Below are 23,418 nucleotides of genomic sequence, written 5' to 3' on the forward strand. Positions count from 1 at the left end.
CAATTTTAACCTAATAAAAAATGAACTCCAAGCCCGTATCAGTTAAATTCTTTTTTTTTCTTATTAAATCTTTACTGTTGAAAGTATTGCATATGTCCCCCCTTTTGCCCCCATTGACCCCAACCCTGCCCCAGGCCTTCCCCACCCCATTGTCTGTGTCCTTGGGTTATGCATACAAGCATACAAGTTCTTTCGTTAGTCTCTTCTCACCCACCCACCCTCCCCCGCCTTCCCTCCGAGATTCCGCAGTCTGTTCTATGCGTCTATGTTTCTGTATCTATGTTGTTCATCAGTTAATTTTGTTCATTAGATTTCACATATGAGGGAGATCATGTGATACTTGTCTTTCTCTGACTGATTTTGCTTACTTTCTTTTTATTAGGAGCAGATACATTGGACTTAATATGCGTAAAGGTCTTCAGTAAAAACTTTGAGTCATCAGGAGATGGTATAATCTTCTCTGGTTTGTTAATTCCAAAATGATGCTTCTTACAGAGCTGAATAACAGGGAGAGAGAGAGAATTCATTATTATTAATATCTGCTTGCTAAATGTTCAAGTGTGAGGGCAGAAGTGGATGCTACTGCTCATGCACTGCGGTTCAAAGTAAACCTCAAGAGTTAGAAAAACGACCAAGTAGACAACTGGTCATAGGAAACACAGCTGTGCTTCCAGTGATTAGGAAGCTACAGGAGACAGCAGGCAAAGAATACAGGACAGGATCTACTTAGGATTTAGGGATGGAAAATTCAGCTTAGGATCATAATTATAGTTAATATAACAGAAATAAAATGCCCCAGCTGAGGTTAATTAATGCTTTAAAAATTGGCATCTAAAATTTTAAATATTGCAAAATGCACATTTTCTATGCTCCAAGGGCATTACTTCACAGCTGTCTGTGCTAAATATTCATTCATGCCAGTTAACTGAGCGTTCTGGTTTAGAACATGCCAAGAGTCTGCTCTACTGGGAATCTCAAAAGCTGGATATGTCAACTGCTTCCTCCTATCCTCACGCACTAACAAAACCAACAAAAACATACTCTTTGGATCCAGAGATTAAATTTGAAGAAGCAGTATGTAGGGGCTTCAGGAAATATGTGGGCCAACTGGCAAAGGTGAGGAAGAGGATGGGGACGTGTTAAGACCAGAGAAGGGCACAGAAGTTCTAAAGACAACTATCTGGTTAAAATCAAGTGTTTCACATATAATTTCACACACCCCCTCCCAGGTCTTCACTACCCTATTGCCCGTGTTCACGGTAACTCCAATCTTTTGCTCTGAACACAAGACCCAAATATATAACATCTCCCTGCTATTGACACACCAGTCCCTCGAATTTAGCATCTTCAAAACTGTTCAACATCTGTTTCTCAAATGTTGTTCCTCCTCTGATATGACCTATCTCGGGCTACGACTACAGCACCCACAGAATCACTTAAGCAAGAAAGCTAGGAGTCATCTTCCATTATCCTCCTTCCTAAAGTCTCTATCAAACCCAACCACTTCATGCTGATTGCTATTGTGTTAATTCAGGTCCTAATCTTTTGCCCAGACCAGTATTTCTCAAAGGAAGTGCTTAACAGAGAATTATTTATGCACAATTATCTACCCCATTTAGTGCAATGCCTTAACAGCTTCCTTTCATGAGCTGGAGAGTCTTTAGCTCCAGGCTTCTAGTACCAAGCATGGCTTCAGACCCCCATCTTCCATGTAGCCCTTTTAGTGCCCTGTACTGTGCAGGGGGAAATTTTCTACCTGGAACTGCCTGCTTCTGGATCCAAAGTCCAGGAGGCCTATGGCCCCATTCAAACTACTGTTCTGTTTATGGTCCACGAAGATACTACTTCTCTCCAGGCCTAGCAATATCTTCTTCGTTTCTCTTTTTATTTACTGGTTGATTTTTTTAGAGAGAAAGGAAGACAGAAGGAGAGAGAGAGAAACATCGATGTGAGAGCAAAATATCCATTGGCTGCCTCCTGCACATCCTCCAGCAGGGATCGAGCCTGCAACCGGGCCTGTGCCCTGACCGGGCAATCACAGCAGCAGCCTTTTGGGACGACCCCCAATCAACTGAGCCACACTGGCCAGGGCTCTCTTTCTTTGGTAATGTAACCTCTTCCTGGGCTTGGGCCCAATACCCCTTCACTTCCTTCCTTATCAACAACTCCAAAACCCAAAACATTCTGAAACCGGAAATTTTACTAGTATGTTTTAAGTTTGTTACAACTCATTTACAATATGCCAAAATGTACCCTAAACTGACATAAAGCTACCTCCCTTAGTATGAATATTCTACTGATTCATGATTCTTTAAGAAATATTAATGTGTTGTATTGTGGAGTAACACCCCAGACTCACAGGGCATACATAAAATACATGGAATAACCTTCTCAATAACCTCCCCACCCTCCAAAATAAAAACTTGAACTCTAAAACAAATATGGCCCCAAAGGTTTCAGATAACCACTGTGATCTGTATAGGGAAGCACAAACACTACACCATCTTCTCCAGAAGTCTATCTCTACCTCTTAAAACTGATTTTTCTAAATAGAAATCTTAAAATTACTTTGAACATAAATATTTTCAATGAATATTCTAGAATCCTTCACACAGTTACCTTTAGAAAAAAGTATAGAGCACTATCTTTTTAAAAAGGTTCAATGAAGCCCTACCACAAAGTATGGATTGAGAAAATGACATCTGAGACCCTTTCCAGTCCTAAAAGGCTTTGTTTAGACAGAGTTCTTGGGATCACAACACATCGTGTGACGGTGGATCACTTTCCCTTTTCCAGAGGCCCAGCCAGGTCTGTGCCGCGTGTGCTCAGGCCTTTATCACAACCCCGACACACATGATCTCAAAAAGAAAACCACCGCCAAAGCCCCACGGTGCTCCCCGATATTTTCTATTCCTCCACCACCTTGTACTTCATAGTCAGGATTAAGAGCAGGTGTGGCTGCTGTCTAAGAAAATAAAAATACATGATTTTTACTTTAAAAGTTGGTATCTATCTATGTCCATCTGGAGCTAAAATTTTAAACAGATGTCTGATGGGAAACTAAATATGGGAAATGATGCAGTTATCTATTAAGGCAATGAGATACAGCAAATACGATATGCAGACATGGAACATCAAGCCTATAAAACTTTAAAGGATTTTTTTCCCCAAAAGACAGAGCACCTATGTTCTCATTTATTTGAACCCCACAGATTCTCCATACCCTTGTCTAGATTTTTTTTTAATGCATTCTACTTTGAAAAACAGTCTGGCAGTTCCTCAAAAGGTTAAACATAGAGTTACCACATGACCCAGCAATTTCATCACTAGGAATATACCCAAAAGAAAAGAAATGCCCACCAAAAACTTGTACATTAATGTTCACTGCACATGCCCACTCCCCATCACCACCTCAGCCAAAGGAGCTCTGATCTCATGCATCTTATACTGGATTTCACCGACTTGGAAACAAAGTTTCCATTACTAAAATGGAGTTTGAAAGCCATAAGATTAAATTATTTTAAAGATATTAGCCATGTCTAACATTGTATGACCAAATCCTCAGAATTGCTATCATATTCATATCACGTTTCCATAAAACTTCCTGAGACAGCACCTTACCTCTAGCTCAAGATCCTGAGGTTCCATTTCAGAAAGTGACAGCACAGCAATTTTGGTGACTTTACAGACTTCATGGTCTCCTGGAAGTTTGCCCACCAGTGCTTTCTGCCGAATTAAAATAAGCCACCATGGAAAATCTGAAACAGAAAGTCATTATTAATGTCTAGTCCAGGGGTGGGCAAACTTTTTGATTCGAGGGCCACAATGGGTTCTTAAACTGGACCGGAGGGCCGGAACAAAAGCATGGATGGAGTGTTTGTGTGAACTAATATAAATTCAAAGTAAAGGAGCGGAGGGGAGAGCAAGAGAACCGGATAGAACAGCCGGATCCGGCCCGCGGGCTGTAGTTTGCCCACGGCTGGTCTAGTCTCTATAAAGTGCTACTGTCCTGGGAGGCTGAAGCTGAATAATCCAACCACAATGTGCATTAGATATAACTCTTTAAAGTAAAGGACACAGCAAAATATAAAAATGGCCCTTAAACATGTGAAAGGGTGTTTAATCTCACTCATTCATTAGAGTAATGCCATTTTTACCCAGCAGATTGGGGAAAATAAAAAGTAAGATAGTACATTTGCTGGCAAGGCTGGGGAGAATCAGGCACCCTCATACAGTACTGGTGGGAGTACACACAGATACAATTTCTCTGGAGGGAAGTTTAGTGGTACCTAACAGTAAAACATTTGCACTTACCTTTTAACCTAGCAATCCCACTGTTGTAAATTCCCCTTAAGATCCACAATAACACACAAGTATATACGTTGAAGTCTATTCATTGCAGCAATTTGTAATTGCAAAGTACTGGGAAGAACCTGAATGCCCAGACACGGAGAATGCTTGAACAAACTAAGGCACATTTACTCAATGGAGTATTAGGCAGCTATGAAAAATAATTAGGAGTGTTCTGTGACTGGTAAGGAGTGATTCCAGGATATATTAAGTGGATAAACTGGATATGTTATTAAATCAAAGTACAAAGGAGTAGAGTATTCCACACTTTGTACAAGAAAGAAATGAAAAAATGTTCAGATATCTGCTCATTGGCTCAATAACAAGAGACAACATAAATCAGAAATTAGTGAGATTGGTTGCCTACAGGGGATAGGCAGAAAGAGAGCGGAGGAAGGTGTGGCTGCCGTCTAAGGATTTTACAGGGAACGAAATAGTACAAGGGAATGAAAAATAACAGTCCTCTGAGTATACTCTGTTAGCCATGGTAATGTTTCATATCGCCTCAAAAATAAAGACATAGTTCAAATAAACCAGAATGTGAAGGAAACCCAAAATGAAATGCAAATAGTAACCCAAATCAGCTACAAATGGAAAATGTAACCACACTGTAGGGCAGGGGTCCTCAAACTTTTTTTTTTTTTTTAATATATTTTATTGATTTTTTTACAGAGAGGAAGGGAGAAGGATAGAGAGTTAGAAACATCGATGAGAGAGAAACATCGACCAGCTGCCTCCTGCACACCCCCTACTGGGGATGTGCCCGCAACCAAGGTACATGCCCTTGACCGGAATCGAACCTGGGACCCTTGAGTCCGCAGGCCGACACTCTATCCACTGAGCCAAACCGGTTAGGGCGGTCCTCAAACTTTTTTATTTTTTATTATTTTTTTTTCATTTTTTTAATTTTAATAAGTCTTTATTCAGATTATTACAATTGTTTCTCCTTTTTCCCCCCATAGCTCCCCTCCACCCAGTTCCCACCCCACCTTCTGCCCTTACCTCCCCCCCCACTGTCCTCATCCATAGGTGTATGATTTTTGTCCAGTCTCTTCATGAACCCCCCATACCCCTTTCCCCCTGAGAATTATCAGTCCACTCCCTTTCTATGCCCCTGGTTCTATTACATTCACCAGATTATTCTGTTCCTCAGGTTTTTAATTCACTTGATTTTTAGGTTCACTTGTTGATAGATATGTATTTGTTGTTCATAATTTTTCTCTTTACTTTTTTCTTCTTCCTCTTCTTTAAGAATACCTTTCAGCATTTCATATAATACTGTTTTGGTGGTGATGAACTCCTTCAGCTTTTTCTTATCTGTGAAGCTCTTTATCTGCCCTTCAATTCTGAATGATAGCTTTGCTGGGTAGAGTAATCTTGGTTGTAGGTTCTTGCTATTCATCACATTGAAAATTTCTTGCCACTCCTGTCTGGCCTGCATAGTTTCTGTTGAGAAATCAGCTGACAGTCGTATGGGTGCTCCCTTGTAGGTAACTAACTGTTTTTCTCTTGCTGCTTTTAATATTCTCTCTTTGTCTTTTGCTCTTGGCATTTTAATTATGATGTGTCTTGGTGTGGTCCTCTTTGGATTCCGTTTGTTTGGGGTCCTGTGCGCTTCCTGGACTTGTAAGTCTATTTCTTTCACCAGGTGGGGGAAGTTTTCGGTCATTATTTCTTCAAATAGGTTTTCAGTATCTTGCTCTCTCTCTTCTTCTGGCACCCCCATAATTCTGATGTTGGTACGCTTGAAGTTGTCCCAGAGTCTTCTTACACTATCTTCAACTTTTTGGATTTTTTTTTCTTTTTGCTTTTTTGGTTGAGTGTTTTTTGCTTCTTTGTATTTCAATTCTTTGACTTGATTCTTGTGTTCCTCTTGTCTGTTTTTGGGTCTCTGTATAATATTTTTTATTTCAGTCAGTGTATGTTTAATTTCTAGTTGGTCCTTTTTCATATCTTCGAGGGTCTTGTTATATTTATCGGCCTTTTCTAGGATATTCTTAAAAAGCCTTATAACCATGGTTTTGAATTCTATATCCAGTCGTTTGTTTTCCTCCATTTCTTTCGTTTGTGATCTGATTCTTTGACGCCGCATTTTCACTGCTTCCCTGAGTTGGTAAGGTAGATTTGTGTGCTAGGTTTCCAATATGGCCCAGTGGGTCTGCCTCCCCAGTTATCCTGAGGTGGACACTCTTGGTGCACCCCTTTGTGGACTGTGTGTACAGCCTTGTTGTAGTTAAGTCTTGATTGTTGTTGGTATCACTGGGAGGAATTGACCTCCAGGCCAGTTGGCTGTAAGGATCAGCTGCGTCTATGCTGGGAGAAGTTCGGTGCTGGAGACAGCCTTATAGGATTAGACTTGCCAAATTGCAATAGCCTCTGTGCTCAGCTTGGATGGGGTGGAGTCTCAGGGCAGAGCAGACAGTCTTGGCTTCCCGGCAGCCTTGCCCTTGCGCGCACGCGCAGACCTCTGCCTTCCCCGGCTCCCGAGTCTCCGCCCGAGAGTCCAGACTCCCCCCACAAGAGCGTGGGTCCCCAGGGGCTCGCCTGGAACTGGGGTCCAGTGCAGTCAGAACTGGGGCTCAGTGCAGTCAGGAGCCTCTGACTCCCACTAGGGAAAGCCTGTGGCAACCTCCGCAGCCTTTGTGCGCACTGGCACGCGCACGCCTTCAGACTTCTGCCTTCCCCAGCTCCCGAGTCTCCGCCCGAGAGTCCAGACTCCCCCCACAAGAGCGTGGGTCCCCAGGGGCTCGCCTGGAACTGGGGTCCAGTGCAGTCAGAACTGGGGTTCAGTGCAGTCCGGGCTTCCTTCCCCCTTCCGCCAGAGAAAGTCAGCCAGGCTCTCAGCCGCCCTTCCTCTCTGCGCGCACAAAGACCCTTTGCCGTACCTCCAATTCTCTGTGAGCTTTTCTCTTTCCTTCTAGTTGTAGAATTTTCACTCAGCCAGCTTTCCTGTGGTTCTGGATGGTGTCCGTTCTGTCTTTTAGTTGTAGTTTTGAAATTGTTGTGCAAGGCAGCAGTTTAGGTGCTTACCTATGCCGCCATCTTGGTTTCTCTCCTCCTTTCGGTCCTCAAACTTTTTAAACAGGGGGCCAGTTCACTGTCCCTCAGACCGTTGGAGGGCCGGACTATAGTTTAAAAAAAAAAACAACTATGAACAAATTCCTATGCGCACTGCGGGCCCCGGACGAGTCGGCTGCTAAGCAGGACAGGCAGCGGCACCCGGCGGGCCGGATACATGTCCTCGGCGGGCCGGATACATGTCCTCGGCGGGCCGCATGTGGCCCACTGGCTGTAGTTTGAGGACGCCTGCTAGGGGATAGGGAGGAAAAAAACGAAATAACTTTGGAAAATAGTACTTTGTAAGGACAAAGACAAAAACAACTGAGCGCGATACTGCATTCTGGTTAATGAATGTGTTTTTCAGAAGGGTGTGGAGCAGCAATTCCAAAACTACTTTATGTGTATGCTGGGGCTGAGCAAATTAGCAAATATATTGAGGGGAAGAGTGAGGAAGATGGTAAAACAAAGGAAAGAAATCTTAATACAAGCGAGAAAAAAGAAAATACTCAGAGGCCCAATAGTTATCTTTCCAATCCAAGTTTGACTTCTCACAAACCATTTTTAATTAAATGAGAAATAGTCTATGAAAGACCGCATGTAAAAACAGCTTTTCAGTTTATGAGTTTATATCACGAAGAAAAATATACCAAAAATAAAAATAATTAAAACAGTTGTTTCAGGAATTTCATATTGTAGAAAAATAACATGATATATATTTCCCATATGAAAAAAAGTTTTTTAAAGAGATACATAGTATTTCAATATCCCCCACTTTTTCTTCCAAATATTAATCAACTCTCACATTAGGAACAGTGCTTTGAAGATGTGTTTTAGGCATTTCAATAAATGCAAGAGTTTGAAAGTGTTTTATAATTCTTTATAAAGTAGGGTGGAAATCTACTTCAAAGTTTCAAGGCTTTTATAAGCCATTTCATTATTCATTATCATTAAACATTAACCAAGAACCTACCATGTGCTGGGAAGGCATGAATCAAGGTTACCAAGCACCTAACACACAATAAACCTAACACATAATAAAACACATAAAACATAATATACTGTAGAATGTAAATACATTTTATTGAATTAAAATAAATCCTTGCCCGGCCGGCGTGACTCAGTGGTTGACCATCAACCTGTGCTCCACGCGGTCACTGGTTCGATGCCTGGTCAGGGCACATGCCTGGGTTGTGGGCTCGTCCCCAGTGTGGGGCGTGCAGGAGGCAGCCGATAGATGGTTCTGTCTCATCACTGATGTTTCTATCTCTCTCTCCCTCTCCCTTCCTCTCTGAAATCAATAAAAAATATATTTTTAAAAAAAAATCCTTATCACAGGTTCTTAACCTCAAATAAGTAATTTCTATTTTACACTGAACAATTTAGAGTGTTGGCAGCTGACCAGACAAGCCAGCATTAGGAAGTCTTCTTCCATGTTTATGCCTTCTTAATGCAGTTTACTTTGAATTCATTTTGTATTAATATCATGAATTGTAATCTTAATAAGTTACAGCTATGACAAATATGATATGCATAATCAAATGTAATGTCTTTCTAATAAACCACCCAATGGTATAATACCAAGATATAAAAATATTAACAGAAAAAGATATAAAAATATTAACTTTCAAACACAGAAGTTTTACCCCATACATAAAATCACTTGAGAAACCAAAAGCATCCTTTTTTCCACAAAAATATTGGTATTGCCAATATTGAATTCAACTTATGAACTCAAACACATTTTAAAATAAAATATGCATATTTTAGAGTTTAGTTAACTACTCACACAGAATAAATCTGAAAAGTGGAAGTGGTTCTTTTACAGATCAAAGTTCAATATACTAGTACCTGGGGAGTTATGAGAAAGATTAAATCTGACAAAATATGCCTGGCTGGGGTGGCTCAGCAGTTGAGCATCAACCCAGGAACCAAGAGGTCACTGGTTTGATTCCGGGTCAGGACACATGCCCAGGTTGTGGCTCGATCCCGAGTAGGGGGTGTGTAGGAGGCAGCCAATCAATGATGTTTCCCTCTCATCATTGTTTCTATCTCCCTCTCTAAAAATCTCAATAAAAAAATATTTAAGAAAATAAAAATCTGACAAAATGTAACACAAATGATCTCAACAGAGAAGGGATTTTGTAAATAGTACCTTCCTGTTTCAAGGAGGCTTCAATGTTCTGGACTTCGAGGTCAGAACTCAGACTCAGATTCTAGCTCCATCACTTATTTCCGTGTACTTGGCAGCACAATACTTAACTGCTCTGGGAAGTGGACTAGACTGCCTACTGCAGAGAGTAGCTGTGAGGATTAAATAACTTTTTAAATTCATATTATCATTACTAAAGCTAGTGTTTACCAGACAGCAAACCATACTAAAAGCTCTCATTGAAACAGAAGCATTATGGAAAGACATGTCCCTCCAGAGAGCCAGGCCTCCAGCAGAGGCCGAGCTCCACAGGGGCCTGCCAGCCTCCTTGTCCCCTCTCTCCTGTGCCTTGAGGATGGGGTTTGCTAACGGTTTTTTAGAAAAGAATAAAGCAATGTTAGTGACACTCCATTTGTCACTGAAATATGTAAAATATTTCATGTCCTTAGTGTCACAGCAAGAAAGTCTTCATGGACAGCAGAGGACTGAAATTACACACTTAGAACCCTATGCATAATCCACTTCACATTTCAGTGACTGAGACATCTCCACTTCAGAGCAGGAACAGGCAGATGGCAAGCACTACTTTAAGGAGAGCTCGTTGATGAACTGTCTGTGACTCTGCAATCCTACTTGTAGTAATTCCCTTAATTACTAAATCAAGAGCTTCTATTGCCAAATTAATCAAGGTTTTTGACAATTTTCAAACTACTTCTGAATCTATCATGGAATATATACTTTTGCTTTTTATATTCCGTTATTTCTTACCCCAACAGAGCTTATTATCCTTGTCTTAATCTTCAAAATAATTTCAATTTAAAGAGCTTTTGTGATCCATTTAAAGCCTCCAGCCTTAAGCAATCTTTTCATGAATAGCTGTGTGAAGATACAGCTATTTCCCCAGCATCACACAAAAACAGAAAACACAGACACACAGGGAAGAAGATAATGTGAAGACACAGGGAGAAGATGGCATCTCCAAGCCAAGGAGGTCTCGGAAGAAACCAACCCTGGTGACACCTTGGTCTCAGCCTTCAAGCCTCCAGAATTGTGAGAAAATAAATGTGTGATCACAGACACCCAGTTCGCAGAACTTCGTTATATGGCAGTTCCAGCAAACGGTACAGTTCCTAAGTCACACCTGCTTAATATTTCCAGAGCTCAGAGTTCAGTGACGGTCATGAACAGCGCACCCACGCCCTTTCAAGACTGTTAATGACATCTGTTCAAATAAATTTATACGTTCCTATCTCACCAGGCGAGAACAAAAATTCATGCATTAATATGTAGAGTAAGTAGGAGGATGACAATGTTTTAAGTACATATGTTTCATTCCCCCCATCCTCTCCCCCAGAAGGTAAGATGCTCCCATGGGAAGACATGCCTGCAGTGATTACCTCGGTTCTAAGGCACCAAAAGCACACCTCCCCTCACCCAGGCGAATGGTGTGTGTGGCCAGAGCAAGAGACGTAACGGGGTTCGGAGAAGGGAGGAGGCATCCCCAGGACAGAGAATGAAGAAGAGAAGGCAAGAAAGAGTAAGATGAATGCTCGAAGGGCGAGGAGCTGGGGGCGGAATGACACATCCAGGGTGAGGCTGCAATTGTCTCCATGGGTAAAGAGCAGCAGGGAGCCCAGAAAAGATTTCCCTTCGTTTACCCCCCCACACCCCCCCCCCACTCCCTTTGTTAACAGCCAAACCTTAAAAGTGATGTGACAAGGGGGAAAAAGAGGTAGAGATTAGGAAAGGGAAAAACAGATACTTTCCCTGTCCATCTTTCTTTTTAAAAAATATTTTCTTTTTCCAGTTCACTCTATTCCCTCTTCCAAAATATCCTGTATAACAGGTACCCACTGCCTACCAACCACTTGTTTTTGATCCAGAGAAAGGCAAGTGGTGCCAGAAGGGGAAGCACACGTAAGTGACCACAGGAGCTGACCACACTTTCACAGCATCATGAAATCATCGACCAGGAAAATATTGGTTCATTGCTGGTAGGAGATAGCTTTTGGGTTGTCTGCCACGTCCAAACCCTACTGCTCTGACTGCCCCTCCTGCCTAGAGGAGCACACTTCTGGAAAAGTCTGAACTTTGTGACCAGGGAGGGCCTTTGGCCCAGTGGGTCAAAAAAGAGTCTCTGTCCTAGGGGTCTGAACTACACCCACTACTCAGTCCTTGATAGCTAGTCAGTCTCCAATGGTTGTAAGAAACATCAGCCCAGCCAGTGTGGCTCAGTGGTTGAACGTTGACCCATGAACCAGGAGGTCACGGTTCGATTCCTGGTCAGGGCGCATGCCTGGGTTGTGGGCTCGATCCCTAGTGGGGAGCATACAGAAGGCAGCCAATCAATGATTCTCATCACTGATGTTTCTATTTCTCTCTCCCTCTCCCTTCCTTTCTCTGAAATCAATAAAAACGTATTTTAAAAAAAGAAAAGAAACATTAGATGTTGGTTGGTTTGGGGGTTGAGGCCGGTTTGAATGTCATAAGAGCAAAAATTTTGTCTTACATACACAGAAACGGAGAAAGCCGAACGAAGAGAAGGAGGTAGGAGAGGTATAGGGAGAAGTGGTGGTCAGAGACCACCTGACCCAGAAAAAGTAATCTGGGGTCCCTATACAATGTCCACTTCTTGGTTTTGGTCCCTTAAGTTCCTTATAAAAAGTTGGGGGTTGCCAAAACCGGTTTGGCTCAGTGGATAGAGCATCGGCCTGCGGACTGAAGGGTCCCGGGTTCGATTCCGGTCAAGGGCATGTACCTTGGTTGCGGGCACATCTCCAGTGGGAGGTGTGCAGGAGGCAGCTGATCGATGTTTCTCTCTCATTGATGTTTCTAACTCTCTATCCCTCTCCCTTCCTCTCTGTAAAATATCAATAAAATATATTTAAAAAAAAAAAAAAAAGTTGGGGGTTTTGTTCTGTTTTGCATAAGCTGATAGGTTTGTATTTGCAACCACAAGAGTCTTGATAAAACAGTGGTATGTAATTTACGAAGCACCTTCAGGCACACTATCTCATTGGAGACCGGCAATCCTCTAGGAAAAAACGAGGGCGGTCAGTTTTACTCCTGTTTCACTGCTTACAAAGCAGAGGCCCGGAGACGTTGTGGACCCAACGAGCCAGCCTCCTGGGATGCACGCCCTTGTGACGGCCCCTCCCATGCTGACTCTGGATTTGGCTTTGTGACTTCCTTGGCCAATGGGACCTTAGTAAACTCAGTGACGCCAGCCGATGCTTGATCAACCCCTGCCTGTTGCGATTTGTCTTCTAGCCACCACCCTAAAGGCTAGGTATCCAGGAGAGAGAAGACCCAAGGAGAGGCGATGTGAGGTGAGATACGGAGGAGATGCCACAAGCAGGGAAACTGAGGCACCCCAGGCAAGCTCCCTCCCAGCTCCAGGCTGCCACAGTAATGACCCCGGCTAACAGAATAAATGAAAAGGATGTTAAGTAAATTCCCTTTTATCTCGCCCTAACCGGTTTGGCTCAGTGGATAGAGCGTCCACCTGCGGACTGAAGGGTCCCAGGTTCGATTCCGGTCAAGGGCATGTACCTGGGTTGTGGGCACATCCCCAGTAGGGGGCGTGCAGGAGGCAGCTGATCGATGTCTCTCATCGATGTTTCTAACTCTCTATCCCTCTCTCTTCCTCTCTGTAAAAAAACAATAAAATATATTTTTTTAAAAAATTCCCTTTGATCTCAAAGCTAATAAATACAGCTTGAATCCAGGTCTTCTGATTGAGTTCAGGGATTTAGTCACTGCTCCAAGATGTGAAGAAAAATAACTCAAAAATTTCATATACTTCACTTAAACAATAGAAAATTCAGAACACTCAGCTGTGAAATTATCTTGTCAGCATATAAATGAATTAAAAAATATATATGTAAATGTAGACAGGTAGGAGGGTGTTATTAAAATACTTAGCATGGTTACAGAATGTCTAAATGCTTTTCTCTTCTGTACTGAAAAAAATTTTAAACTACCAAAGGCAGAATATACAAAAATTCTTGTGGCAATATTATTTCTAATAGTGAAAAAATAAACAAAAAACCCCCCACACTATTACTCAGTGACAGGAAAAAGGACAAATTATGGTATATTCATACAATAGTGTAAACAAGGAACTAAAGTTTCATACATCAACATGGATAAAGCTAAAAAATGTAAAGTTGAGTAGGAGAAAAAGTGAAAGAATACAAACAGCTGAATATCACTTATTAAAAAATTAGCAACTTGCCAAAACCGGTTTGGCTCAGTGGATAGAGGGTCAGCCTGCGGACTGAAAGGTCCCAGGTTCGATTCCGGTCAAGGGCACATAACTTGGTTGCAGGCACATCCCCAGTAGGAGGTGTGCAGGAGGCAGCTGATCGATGTTTCTCTCTCATCGATATTTCTAATTCTCTATCCCTCTTCCTTCCTCTCTGTAAAAAATCAATAAAATATATTTTAAAAAAAATTAGCAACTTTTTGTTTAGGAATACATATGCAACAAAAGCAATAATGGAAGTCAAAATTCAAAACGGCAGGGTCTCTTGACGGGAAGGCAGCGGGATATACTTGGAGAAAGGCATCATGAGGGCTCCGAAGACACTGGTTATGTTTCATTTCTCAAGTTGGGTGGTAGGTAGATGTGTTTGTTTTACACTAACCTGCACCTTATCTCTGTGATAAACAGCTTTTGTATCTAAAATATACTTCATAATGAAAACAGATTTTTAAAAAGCCACCAAAAAAAACTAATAAAGGAAAATTAGATTGTCTCCAGCAATATGTGCTTTATACCCAGAAGTCACAAATGCTCAATAATTTTAGTTTATAATAAAAAGAGTCACACTTTTAAAAAATGTTTATATTTATTTTTAGAGAGAGAGGGACGGAGAGGGAGAGAGAAACATCGACATGAGAGAGAAACATCCATCAGTTGTCTCCCGCACATACCCCGACCGAGGATCAACTAGGGATCGAACTCACAACCTGGGCATGTGCTCTGACCAGGAATCGAACTAGCGACCTTTCGGTGCACAGGACAACACTCAATCAACTGAGCTACACTGGCCAGAGCAAAGGACACACTTTTTTACACAGCAATAATGGTAAAGTCTCCAATAGCTCAAAACTCATATTAAAATGAATACGAAAGGAAAAATAGATATTTAAATATAATGCTTATATTATATTTAAATATAATATAAGCATTATATCTATTTTTCCTTTAGTATTCATATATAATATAAGCATTATATATTATATTTAAATATAATATAAACATCTTATAATAGAAACATCTTATAAATATAATATAAACATCTATATAACATCTATTTTTTCACAAACAAAATTTCCTCTGAACCCAGGGCACAGGTGACTGTCCTTCCAAGACGGGGCCTGCTGAATTACCTAGACCCGTGGTTGGCAAACTGAGGCTCACGAGCCACATGTGGCTCTTTGGCCCCTTGAGTGTGGCTCTTCCACAAAATACCACGGCCTGGGCAAGTCTATTTTGAAGAAGTGGCGTTAGAAGAAGTTTAAGTTTAAAAAATTTGGCTCTCAAAAGAAATTTCAATCGTTGTACTGTTGATATTTGGCTCTGTTGACTAATGAGTTTGCCAGCCACTGACCTAGACCTTCCATCAATTTGTCTGCCCTGGATAGGGCCCCTGGAAAGGACCACACTCCACACTAAGAAACCCACACTCTTCCCTGGCCAGTTAACTGTATCAGGAATGGACAGCTGACCCAAAGCCAACAACAGCTATTGTCTGCCGCCTGCTATCTCTCTAGCCTTATTCCTACTATCCTCTCCTTTGAAATCAGTGCAGTTGGGGGTATCTTTCCATCAGAGCACCTACCATCATTATCAAATAATTATACATTTTTTTCGGTGATTATTCACTGATGTCTGTTTTCTCTCCCAAACTATAAGCTCCATGAGGGTGGGAATGGGTCAAGTTTTGCTCACTACTGCGTTCTACCAACTAGCACGATTCCTGACACATGCTAGGCGTTTGATAAGTGCTGTGTTTTAAGAGGAAGAAAGGGTTGTAATATTATACCTCCTTTTTCTCTAAAGTTTTATTTTTATTTCATGAAACTTATATGGCAATATACCCACTTTGGGCAGACCCAAAATTAAGGCAAAGGAATCAAAACCATAACAGAATCTACATTTATCCTAAAAGAAGAAAATGTCAAAATGCCACAATAAGTTTGACAAGTTTAAGGAGTTTACAGAAACATACCTGAATGAAGCTGAATTTTCCCAATAACACCTTCTACCAAACCCAAGCAAATGGGATTCCAGGCAAGAAGCAGATCAGTAGCTAAAATAAAATAAGAAGCAATCATGAGAAAATACTCATCAGAAAACAAAACAGTATATTAAAAGCAGTATATTAAAATATGATCAATGTCCAAAAAGAGCAGTTATGGACACCCAGAACTGAATATATTACTATCAAGCAATTTTTGAAAAAGCGTTAAATCAAAGCCTGAATAAGGCTTCTGTCGTAAGTACAGTTATGGGGAAAGAACTGACATTCTGAAACTCCGCTCAGATTGGAGGCAACACTCTGGCGCCCTTCAGTGGGGGAAAGAGGCTGGTGCACTACAAGACCACAGATGCCTACAGTCCTATAGTCACAGCTAGTCCCAAATCCAAAGACAAGGCCTGAGAAACTGCCATATAGAGATGCCCACTTCCTGGATCACAGTCTGGAAAATACCCTTTCCCCAAGAATCTTACACCAAGCAAAGAAACCCAGAAAGCTAGTCCTCTTTTATGGGACTTCTAGGGCAAAATTAATAGGAACAAGTATTGAGTGCCTGGTGTGAGCCAGGCATCCCAATCAGGCTTCCTCATCTGAGCCACAAAACAAACAATGATGTGGGTGACTGTTTTCTCAATTCTCCCAAATAACTTATGCCATTCTAGACACATAGGAGAGAAATTAATTCATTACACACAATGGGTGCCTGAGGACATCAGGGCTTAATTCTCTTGTGGAACCCAGATTGCAAAAGGCTGTGAAATACATGGATATAAATGTAACATTAATGGTAGTTCAATAGGTTGCAGGTTCAATCCCTGGCCCCGGTGGTGGTGTGTGCGGGAGGCAACAACCAATCGATGTGTCTCTCACATGGAAGTTCCTTTTCTCTCTTTCTCTCTCCCTCCCCGCTTCTTCTTCCTCTCCCTTCTCTCTCCCCCTCCTACTCCCCTTTTCCCCTCTCCCTCTCCCTCTCCCTCTTTTTCTCTCCCCCTTCCTTCCCTCCTTCCTCCCTTCCACTCTCTAAAAATCAATGGGGAGTGGGGGGGGGGGCAATGGTAAGATATGTACACATATAATACCTTAATAAAAAAAATAAAATCATTTAAGAAATAAAATAAAATAAAAATCAATGGGAAAAATATCCTCAGGTGAGGATTAAAAACTAGAAAAATCTAAAACAATAACCAAGTTTTGTGGTATAAAGAGTAAAAATAATAGTTACTGATAATCTTTGAAGTTCAAAAAGAGAACCAGTTAAACCCATTAAGACTGAATTCATGGTGGGATGATGAAGGACAAATGTCTAGATGTAAGAACCAGAGATATGAAAGGAGGAAAAGAAAACAGAAGATGATGACAGTAAAATTCCAGGTGTAAACGTTAACCTTTGAAAAGGAAGGATACCACTTTTTTCTAAGTCTAGAAGCAAAGATGAAAGACTAAATATAGAAATGGAGAAGAAAAGCAGATGATGTATTAGATGGCCTTGACTCAGTAAAAATAGGAGTCAAAGTCAACTTTGCTTTAGAGGAACAGAGAGGCAGCAGAGGCTTGGCGTGAAGGGACTTCAGAAAGTCAATCTGTAAATGTTCTATGTGTGTTCAAAAGCATGCATATTTTTAACTTAGTGTTTTCAAGGAAAAGGGCTATCAATCCATTAGTGGATCATTAAATCAATTTTATATGAAATTAGTCTTAACAGCAATACAACAGAATAGAACAGAAAACTGAATACACCATGAAAAATTGCACCATGTAGGGAAATATTTTATGAAACTTTTGTTTCTGGTACATACATATGTGTTCAACAGGTCATGATTTTTAAAGTATTTCTTACTATGGATGTGAAATATTTGAACACACTATTTAACTTTGGGGCTAGGGCTCATTATATCAACTTTGCTTATTATTTTGTTCAACTTCTCTATGCATTTGCTAATTTCTTTGACAGCTTAACCTAATAGGTTTTAAGAGCAGGCTTTTTCCTTTTTTCTTTTTTTTAAACTCTCATGCTTTGTGTTTTTTCCATTTTTCCTTCTTAAGTTTTGCTTTACACTTGAGACTACGTTCAGGATTACTATATCTTCCTGGTGAACTGCTCTATCAGGATGTAATAACTGCCTTTATCCTATATAATAAAAGGCTAATATGCAAACAGACTGAACAGCAGAACAACTGGTCACTATGACAATCACTGACCACCAGGGGGCAGATGCTCAACACAAGAGCTGCCCCCTGGTGGTCAGTGCGCTCCCACAGGGGGAGCACCGCTCAGCCAAAGCTAGCTCACGGCTGGCAAGCAACAGCGTGAGGGGACTCTCTGCCCCACTTCTCCCCCCAGTGCATGAATGTCGTGCACCGGGCCTCTAGTTTCAAATAACGTTCTTTGCCCCAAAGTCTAGCTTGCCTACCGTTATTACCGGTATTGTGAAGGAATTACATTCGGTATAAAAAGGGATAAATAGGAACATTGCTATTCCAATTGTATTACTTCTCCTATTCCCCACAGCTTTAGAAACTAAGTCCAAATTCCTTGGAAAGGCTTGTAAGGCCCTGCATGGGCGGGTCCTGTGCACTTCCTCCTGCCTCCCCACCCCCAGCATCCTGGTCTTCCTGCAGCCATCCAGAAGTATGCACAGGCTCCGTGTGGAATCCTGCTCCCCACCCACTTCTGCCTGCTCTTCATTCCAGACTCAGAGCAAGGGTCACTGGTGTTCCCTGACACATTCCCCTCTCCACCCGCCTAGCAGAACAGAGCAGGATCTCTTTTGTGACTCCCCTGAACCCTGCTCAGATTTCCATCATAGCAACTTATTTTGGTTTAATGCACCTAACTAGTGACTTGTCTGTCTCTCTGACTGAGCAGGAAACTCATCAAGAACAGGAAGCTCATACGACCTTCTCTCATTTAGCTTTATATCCCCAGTGCATGGTACACAGCAGGCTCCAAAATGCTGAGTAGACAAATGAAAGTATGACACAGAATGGAGTGGCAAGTTAAAGTCAGATAATTTGCTGTGAATCATGTTAGAAGGGCTCACTATTTAAAGTGGCAAAGTTAAAGTCCTCTGTTCTAGTTCAGATAAAAGCTTCAGGGCTAGCAGAGACAAAGGGACTGTCCAATACTACATAGCTTGTCAAAATCAAAACACCATTTCCCATTCTCAGCCCAGGGCTCTTTCTAGCATACATCTAACTCCGTAAGTTTCCCTACCAAATGTTCTCAGGTATAATATTCTCATTTTTGTATGGGACTTTCAGCTCACCATCATTCCAGCTGCACATTTGGGTGATGTCCAAAATGCTTTTCTCCCTCTCCGCGTCCTATTGATTATCCCCTCAATATCTGATGAATGTTTCACTTCTCTCCATCCCACTGCCACTATCCTTGCCCAGGGTCTAGACTTCCCCCATCTGGATCATTAAAAAGGCTCTTGTCTGCTCTATAGCTAGCAGGCTGCTTAGTGCATAAAAGGCATTCAAACATGCATTGAATGCAATGAGGACTCCAGACAGTTTGGTTCTGCAGGACCCTAACGTAAAAGGCAGGGAGCTGCAAGAACAAGGCTGAAGAACTACACAGGGACCCACTCTGGAGGACAACAGATAGTGAGTTCAGGGCTGTTTCCTCCAGACAGGGCAGATTTGCATTTGAGATTGAACATCAGGGCCAGTGTGTAGAGGATGAACATGAGAGGGCAGGCCTAAAGCCAGAGATCCAGATAAGCGTGTGTACAAGGACAGCCTCGAGCTGACTCGGGAACTGGGAGCCTGGACAGTCTAGAGGTGCAGGCATGATGTGGGTACAGCCTGAATACGGTGTCCCAGGTAAAGAGTCCTGACTCTACTATAGTCTCTGAAGACCTCTCAACTTCCATTTCCTCTCGTGTAAAAGGAAATTTCAACTAACTTACAGGGTTTTTATAAGGATCAAATGAGAGAATTATATGAAAGTGTCCAGCACAATGTCTGGCACATAAATGTTCAATAACTTTTAGCTCAAGTTGGGAAATGTACATGCATTTAAAATTCCAGGTTCTTACCACTCAGTAAATCTCTCCATAGATTTTTATTTCAAGGATCTACGTAAAACTAAAAAGAAAAACTTCAATTTTTTTTTACTCATTAAATCTTATGGTAAGGCCATAATTCCTGAAAGCCTCCTCAAAGTAAAAAATTTTTATGAAAATCTCAATATCTAGATATGTCCCCAAAATTGTTTCCTCTAATATGAAACAGACCCACGGCTCTGATGCAGCTCAAAACTAGGCATCCAGTCTTAGTCCCAGCAACCCAGTTCAGGTTCAGCTCCAAATGGCAAATCAAGCATGACTGCCAGCCTCCTCCCCTCTAAACCCTCCACACGCAAGGGTGGCAAGGGTGGAATCTAGAAGTACCGGCTAGAGGGAGGTAAGATTATGCCTGGGAAAAAGACATGGATATTGGTAAATTTTAGTTATGTATGTGAAAATAAATACTGGGTTTTAAGAAACCATAGAAGAATACAAGTAGAATATGTAACTTTCGATCAGCAATAGAGAGGCACCTAACAAATATTTGAGATATCCAATGGAAGACAGGAAAAGGTGATAGAATAAAGAGAAAAAGCACAATAAATGGAAAACAAGAATAAAAAGAGATAACTCCTAATATATTAAAATAAATGTAAAGTTTAAACTAACCAATTAAAAAAGACAGACTATTATTAAGTCTCAACCCCTCTATCAGGTTGTTTAATTCCATGCCTATTTTGTTTACTACTATATACCTGAGTTCTAGGACAGTGTTTGATGCATAGCAGGCATTCATTCAATAGTTACTGAACCAAATGAATCAATAATGAGTAAAAGTAAGCATGAAAAACGGACTTCTACCAATTGCTTATTTCCACTGACTTTTATAGGGCTACCAACTTAAATTGTTATTGTTTTTAAAAATGCTATACAAGCATTTTTAATAAAAGCATTTATCTTTCAATAAATATAATAAATGATGAGCCTGTCTCACAATGAAAGACTTAACCTAAACATTCAGGGAAATGACCTTAAAATCTCTAGCTGGTGCCCATGGTTTCTCGTACCAATATAGAGACAAGAGACACAAGACAATAGAGGAAGGCCTGAAACAGCAATATAACTGGCCCAAGAAAAGAGGCTCAGTGTGTCTTTCTGAACTGATGTGCCTTTGCTGCCCAGAACAGTGCCTGGGACACATAGGTACTTCAAAATGTGTGTGTGTGTGTGTGTGTGTGTGTGTGTGTGTGTGTGTGTGTGTGTGTGTTTAAACCTCACCCAAGGGTATGTTTACTGATTTTAGAGAGGAAGGGAGAGGGAGAGAGAGAACTAGAGAATCACTGATGTGAGAGAGAAACATCAATTGGTTGCCTCCCACACCTGTCCCAACCAGGGATCAAACCCGCAACCTAGGTATGTTCCCTGACCAGGAATCAAACCCACAACCTTTTTTGGCATACGGGACGACGTTCCCACCAACTAGCCACCCAACCAGGGCTGTGTGCATCCCTCTCCCCCAATCTGTTACTCTTTAAAAAGGAAGCAGAATCATTTGGCATTAGTAGATTCTGTATAGAGGAAATCTGTAAATGATATTAGTCTAAGCATATGTAGCAAGTACACTTAGTAATGCACACTATCACTACTCAGGAGGCAGAAGGCATTGGCAAAGAAAATGGCCAGGGGGCTTATACTATCCTTCCACAAAGAACAGCCATGTAATTGATCTGCTTCAACAAGCATATTGCTCTCTCATCTTCCCTTCAAAAAGTCTATTCCAATGTGGCAGATAAATTCACAAGACAAATGTTTGAAATTTGCAGAGGTTTTAAAATTTAGGATTATCAAAGTCATCTAGTAAAGAGAAAAGTTGCTTACAAATTACGAAAGTATAGCATTTTACAAATAATGCCAACTTTTAATTAGTGAAATAAAGCAACATACACTAAAAGGCATAAATATTTTGTTATAAGCTCAATTGTTTGACCAATGGGTCTACACTTCCAGGTTCATTTGGCAGTACAGGGCTTCTATTTTCATAGGCCCTCCTCTTCCTGGTACACAGAAAACAAGTGATTAAATACGGGGTGCCTGCAGAGAGTATGAGTCATTCATTCCAAAAGCCCAGAGTGAAGGCACTCCCTCACCCAAGAACAAGCCTGTGTTTTTCACAACTGCTGAATTTTATGGCCAGTTGCGTTTGTTTTAGAAAAAAAAGAGTACCAAGGTGTGCATAAATAATCAGACCCAAGTTTCATTTCCTGCTAAAGACAATGGATATTATTGGTATGAAAAGACAATCACTAAAGTCAGACAGATGCGGAAAAGGGTTCTAAAATGAAAAACTGAAAGTTCCCATTGTTAGCTCTTCCATGCTTCAACTCTCAGAATTTAGTTTGGCCAGGAAAACAGATCAAGTTGATTCAGGAGCCATCTTAGAAATGCAAAATTTGATACATTTCTTTGAACTCCAATGGTGATGATTTTCTGGCATGCAGCAAGTTAAAGAGCTAATCCAACTTAGAAGTTCTAGCAGCTGGTGATTTCCCTGTGTGAACTCCAAACCAATGGTTGCTCATTCTGGCTGTTCATGGTCATCATCCAGGAGCTTTATAAAATACTGATGTCTGGGCCCCACCCTTCAGCAAGTCTGACTTCAATTGGTTGGAGTGGGGCCCTGACACAGGTGTTTTTAGAGCTCCAGGTAATTATAATGTACAGCCAAGTGGAGAACCACAGTAGTCTCCCCTTATCTACAGGGATGCCTGAAACTGCGGACAGTAGGGAACCCTATATTTACTATATTTTTTCCTATACTTACATACCTATGGTCAAGGTCAATTTACAAATTAGGCAATTTCATGGACAAAAGATTTATTCTTACCATAGATCTTAGTAACTTCAGCAGATGATTTTTTCGTTCCTTACTAAGTGGAGAATTTTCACCTTTTCACTTAAAGAAAGCAATTTACAACTTCTCTGGCATATCTGAATTGCCAGCACCACTACTCCTGCGCTTTGTGGCCATTATTAAGTAAAATAAGGGTTCTTTGAACACAAGCACTGCAATACCTCCACAGTCGATCTGATAACCAAGATGGCTACTAAGTGACCACCGGGACAGTATGAGATTTCATCACACCTCTCAGAACAGCGTGCAATTTAAAACTTGTACGTTATTTCTGGAATTCTCTATTTAATATTTTCAGGCCTCAGTTGACTGGGAGCAACTGAAACTGAGGAAAGGGAAACGTTGGATAAAGGGGAAACTATTGGTCTAAGTCAGTGGTCGGCAAACTCATTAGTCAACAGAGCCAAATATCAACAGTACAACGACTGAAATTTCTTTTGAGAGCCACATTTTTTAAACTTAAACTTCTTCTAACGCCCCTTCTTCAAAATAGACTCGCCCAGGCCGTGGTATTTTGTGGAAGAGCCACACTCAAGGGGCCAAAGAGCCACATGTGGCTCGCGAGCTGCAGTTTGCTGACCACAGGTCTAAGTGATTATAGGTTATTGGATGGAACGTGCATGAGTAAGTTTAGCTTTATCCTACCAGTCTGATTCAAAATGATAC

The 23,418-nt window shown here is 41.2% G+C and overlaps 1 protein-coding gene across 2 annotated transcripts in view; it reads right to left on the minus strand.

The window, feature by feature from the left end:
* Window positions 1-23,418, minus strand: part of INPP5F (inositol polyphosphate-5-phosphatase F) — a 61,983-nt gene that overhangs the window by 28,635 nt on the left and 9,930 nt on the right. For both annotated transcript variants that reach the window (XR_013959109.1, XM_080642652.1), the window contains exons 2-4: window positions 15,799-15,879; window positions 3,622-3,758; window positions 369-497 (exon numbers count right to left, since the gene is read on the minus strand). Coding sequence is in view for 1 of the 2 variants with exons in the window: in XM_080642652.1 (XP_080498778.1) it covers window positions 369-497; window positions 3,622-3,758; window positions 15,799-15,879 (347 nt within the window). In the remaining variant the exon portion in view is untranslated. The remainder of the gene's footprint in view (window positions 1-368; window positions 498-3,621; window positions 3,759-15,798; window positions 15,880-23,418) is intronic.

Source organism: Plecotus auritus, assembly GCF_963455305.1.
Source record: "Plecotus auritus genome assembly, chromosome: 9".
NCBI lineage: Eukaryota > Metazoa > Chordata > Mammalia > Chiroptera > Vespertilionidae > Plecotus > Plecotus auritus.